Source organism: Dufourea novaeangliae, unplaced genomic scaffold (assembly GCF_001272555.1).
Source record: "Dufourea novaeangliae isolate 0120121106 unplaced genomic scaffold, ASM127255v1 scaffold6, whole genome shotgun sequence".
Taxonomy (NCBI): domain Eukaryota; kingdom Metazoa; phylum Arthropoda; class Insecta; order Hymenoptera; family Halictidae; genus Dufourea; species Dufourea novaeangliae.
The window spans coordinates 1,622,282-1,627,532 of record NW_015373900.1 but is presented as its reverse complement, the minus strand read 5'-3'; the positions used below and the strand labels follow the sequence as shown (position 1 = coordinate 1,627,532).

The window sequence follows — 5,251 nt, the reverse complement described above, 5'->3', positions numbered from 1 at the left end:
CGTGTTATTTAACTTCAAAATCGTCTCAATTTTGAATGTAATATTATTTAACATTCTTTTCATTAAAGAAAATAGCTCTATACATTAAACAAGAAGAATTAATTCCAAATTTAATTCCAAACAGGAGACCGCGCTGGGACAATAATCGTATAGGGAGAAATGCTTCAGACCATCGTAAATTCGTTTTTTGCCCAAAGCTCCAGCAATAAAAGCAAAGGGGCAATGAAGTATGCCCTTGACAGATTCCACAGCCTCCCCTCGTCCCAGTGGTGGGGATAACGCTTGGACAATAATCGTGTAGAACAAGCCAGACGATAATCGAGAGGAGTCTGTACGTTGAACAGTAAAATTACGGCTCTTTCTTTAGTATAATTTCGCCACCACTTCCTACTTACGTAGTCGCATTGTTAACGCATAATTGCACTTTTAATTTTCAATATTAATTTTTACATACCAGGTACATACAAGTGCATGTATACTTCTTTGTTTTTGTGTAAATTAGAGTTCGAATTTAATAAAAATATTGTTTGTACGCCATTCTTTATACGTTACGTTTTTATTAAGTAAAATAAATAAAGTGGCAGTATTAAGCACACTGGCAGTAACTGGGACATTTATCTTATAAAATTTCCACGAGTAGAATGCCATTCTCTGTTCCGTTCTAACGTAGAAATCGTAGAAACTGTGAGATCTGAGTATTCTCGAGGATAAGAAAACAAAAAAAGTGTAAATAGATCAAGTTCGAAGATCTTGTCAGTTTCGATAGCTCGCGATATAATTATACAAAGAATCGTCCTCAACATGTCGTGAATGAAACTGCTTTCACTTTTTTTTTAATTTATCCTCGATATTTTAACTTTCGTGGAAATTGGGGGGAGGAGCACTGTGGTCCAAAATCAAAATTTAGTAGTTCATACGATTATTTAGGGAACTTTTAGGAAGCTGAATTTTTAGGGAACTTTTCTGAATTTGTTCATGATGATACGGAGTAGTGTAAGCCTTAGACTGTTTCGTATCATCATAAACAAATAGAAAAAGGTCCATAAAAATTCAGAGTTTCTTGAAAATGATGGGATTCACTGTTAGACTCTAAGGAGGACAATAATGCATGGAACAGATCTTCCATGATTAATAATAAGTTAATGTGAGTTTTTTGGAAGCAAAGAGAAATTCGTTTTTGACCATTAGAGCTACTAGATCTCGATTCTGGACCATTGCAGGGGGAGGGGGAATTATTTTCGTTCAATGAATTTCTTTGGCGACTGCGTCGAGTATCCTTTGAAACGTGACGCTGTCCAAACCGCAAAATGGCTTCTCCTGGGGCTTAACGAACAACGATCGTCTTCGTCGACGACGGAATATGTCGTCGAATTCGTCGTCGGTGGTCGGAGGATTCACCTTTGCGTAATAAAGCGCGGCGAAACCGCTGTATATAAGGAGGGCCGCCGTGGCAAGCTGTAAATAGCAATACAAATACGCTTTTATAATAGCAAAATATTGTCTTAGAAAAATTTTACGAACATAATTTCCACCGATCAGTTATTTAATTTTTTATACATTATATAGGGTGGTCGAATAAGTATTTGCACTTGAATATCTCCGTTGTTTTTGGAGATAAGGAAAGACTTATTTGTTTTCAGTATTGGTATGGTAAGAAGGTACCTATAATATTCAAGTAATAATATTTTTCTAAGTGTAAAACTTCTGTAGATTTCAAGCCCAGATAACACATGACGCCTATTTTACGGCTATTTAAGGTCTAAGGCGTCTTTGAATCGTCTTAAAAGACCTCGTAAATAAACTTTTTATTCCTAGTAAAATAGCGGATGTTTAGAAGATTTCAACAATACAAGGTCACTTGATTATACTGTTATAATAATATTAGTATAATTAATAATATTTATTGTCAAATGACCTTGTGTTGGTCGTTAAACTCGTCTAAACATACGCTATTTTACTTGAAACAAAAAAAATATAGAATTTCATTTAAAAAAAATATAGGCGACTTTGACATCTTCGAAAGTCTTCCATTTAGAAAAAAAATATTACTTGTATATTATAGATATCTCTTTGCTATACAAATTTTGTGTACAAATCTCAGTGTCCATATCTCTAAAAATAACGGAGATATTCAGGGTGGTCAGAGTTATTGGGCCACCATGTATTACACATCCTCGATTATTTTGGAATTCAGTAACAGTTATTCAGTTAAACTAATTTTATTAAAGTTGCTATTTAATAAACTATGTAGTAGTTTTTAAACATTCACGATGGAAATTATTTACGACTCAACCCAATATATTCATCAACACTTAAGGTGCGTATCCATTTGTTGCGTATCCTCGTATCGTATCATCATACGATACATTTCCATACGCAACGATGCAAAGCTTGCCTATCCACATTGATACACAACAATAATTGGATACGCATCTTTACATTTTGTTTTCGTAAGAGATGACGATTGTATCGGATCTCTTTTATTTAATATCATTACATACAATATGGACCGTTATTAATGTTTCAATTTACTAAGTTATGAATGTTAAGATACGGTTTTCAATTCCGTTATAATTAACAGTAGAACTATCAGCATTGAATGTATACTAAATTAAATTGTATGATACAATAATGTACAGAATATATAAGACAATCTAGCATAATATACCATAAAATAAAATCTGTAGTAATAAATTCCGTCAAAAGTACCATTATAATTTCAGTAATGGTAAAATAATAAATCGATAATCCGTCATTTTTACAGGTTTGGTAGTTCTAGTGTTAACAGATCAATAGAAACTCACCTGAAAGACCGCCCAAAATTTGTAACTACCCTCGTTTATGAGGAAGTCGTAGTAGCCCCCCCAATAGTCGACTTTCGGCTCCGACATGGCCTTCATTTCTTTGTTCTCTTCTTTTATTATTTCGTGGTCGTGGTGATCGTCGTGATGATCGTCCCCGTAATCGTCATCTTGATAACCACGTCGATACGCCCTTGGATATCTAACAAAGAAACATATCGATCAATTCGATTTTATATCGTCACTAAACGGCTTCTATAAAATCGATGAAGAATTTTTCAAACATATTTTCAAGATACCTGTACGTTTGCAGAGCTGTAAAGGCTTCAGAATTTTTCTCTGACTCGCTCGCCTCCGTAGATCGGCCTACTCTATGACGATTATCGTTTGTCGAGGCGTGGGAGATGCAAACGACGAGCAGGAGACAGTGACAAACTATATTCGTTCGAATTCTGTCTGAAATTAATGAATATTGGACAAAAAGAATGAATATTGGATACTTTTTATTATAAATTTAAAATCAATTTGAAATTTTAGATTAGTGTTACTCTATGTAGTATTTTGTGGTAGCTTTTTCCCTTATGAGTATTCTATTTTACATTAACAAATAAAGTGGTTGTTTGTAAATTCATTAAACAAACGAAAAGCATAGGTGTGTGTTACTTTTGAACACTGACGAATACGATTTTATTTTTATTAAAATAAACGATACAATGGAATTCAGTGTCAGTTAAACTTTAATTAAGCTAGTAAAAGAAATGAAATATTATCGGAAAATTAGTATTGTACAGATGACCAGCATGAAAACTGATTTGTTGTTCGACTACTCAAAGTTTGCTAGTGATATGTGTTAAGAATCACCAGAAGCACGTGAGGTGGAACACAAACTTAAAATTTATAAATCAAACGTGATTTTATAAGAAAAGAAACACTCAGAAGCGCTTTTCACCAAATAAAAGTATTATACTTCACGATGAAAACATTTTTTTTATCATAATTGTTAGATCAATAGAGAATCAATTTTCCTCTTTTATGCTTTTAAATTTTGTATAATCAAAATCGAAAGTAAATTTTATTATTACGAGCTTCATTCCTTCTTTACAGTTGCAAAATATGTTAAATTTCCTCAATTATTCTCTGGGTATGATAAAAATTAGACTACGTCAATAGAATTTAAATACATTATTAAATATACAATAGAAATTAAGTACGTTATTTGTTATTTTATCGATAATTGCACATTTCTTTTTACATAATCAGAACTTTCTGTATATTCTTGTAGATATATTTGCAAATGTTTTCTTTTTTTTGTTGTTTATTTTTGTTATTCTTCATACAGTCTCGTAGAATTTTTACTAAATCTTGTTAAAACTTTCTATACAGTTACTGTAAGCCTTTCTAAACACTGATATATCTCTACGCATTATTGTATATTTAAACTTTTTCTTTGCCCTCTAGACTTCCATATGCATACTTGTATATTGTACCAAATGGCTCATAACCTAATAAATATTATTATTATTATCATGAAATTATAGGTAGATAAACTTGTACATCTTCCATATGTTTCATAAACCGCACTGAAATACAAATTTCCGCAAAGATCCACAAAGACATCGTATCATTCTCGACTTCCTAAATGTCCCAATAGAAATAATATTATTTTCCTCGATATTAATTTTCATAAATTAAAATACTAAAGACGAATGTCCACAGTCTCATCATGACTGCCAAACAACCCAATTCAATTACCCATTTCGATCAATCAAATACAGTAAATCCTTGATGAGTGTTCGAAGCTGACAAGGAGAGGTCCCCAGGTGCAACGCTGACGTTTCCACTGAGGCTCAGCACACTGAGAGAGTTTGAAATTCTGAAGCCAATGATATTTGTTTCAGTCGCATACGTCCATTAGTTTATGAGATATTTAATGTTTAATGTCGTGGAGCCTTCGAGCACTCGCCGAGGATTTACTGTATTCGGTTGAGTCGAAAATAACTTCCATCGTAGATGTTTAAAAATTACTACACATAATTTATTTACACATTTACCCATAATTTTTTTTACACCTTTAGCCATAATTTTTGTTTACACATTTACCCATAATTTCTTTCCTCTTCGATCGTGTCCAAACTCTTCAAGGAACCCTCGGGACTGCTTGGAACGTTCGTCTTATTCCTCTCATTCGTGAGCACGTGTCTCCGCGGCACTGTTCGTCGTTCTATGTCACAGGATTCATGAAAATAAAAAACTCGATTCACCTGCGACCGATTCGTTCACGCCTCGTCGGATCCATATACGCGTTCGTCGATTCTCGAAGCACTTGGGGCGTGTGAAATGGGGGAAAAAAAATTTGTTTGACCGTCGATTGGTATCACCGATTCAATTAGAACGGTCGTTAGACGATTTAAATAACGTGGAGGTGACGAACTAAGATTCGGATTTGAACG

The 5,251-nt window shown here is 33.6% G+C and overlaps 1 protein-coding gene across 1 annotated transcript; it reads right to left on the bottom strand.

Annotated features, from left to right (window-relative positions):
• Positions 1-1,242: 1,242 nt before the first annotated feature.
• On the bottom strand, positions 1,243-4,557 carry LOC107193440. Its single transcript, XM_015582884.1, has 4 exons — positions 4,554-4,557; positions 3,101-3,257; positions 2,805-3,003; positions 1,243-1,455 (listed from the first exon to the last, which is right to left on the bottom strand). Exons 1-4 carry the CDS (start codon positions 4,555-4,557, stop codon positions 1,243-1,245), a joined length of 573 nt encoding a protein of 190 aa, XP_015438370.1.
• Positions 4,558-5,251: the final 694 nt, after the last annotated feature.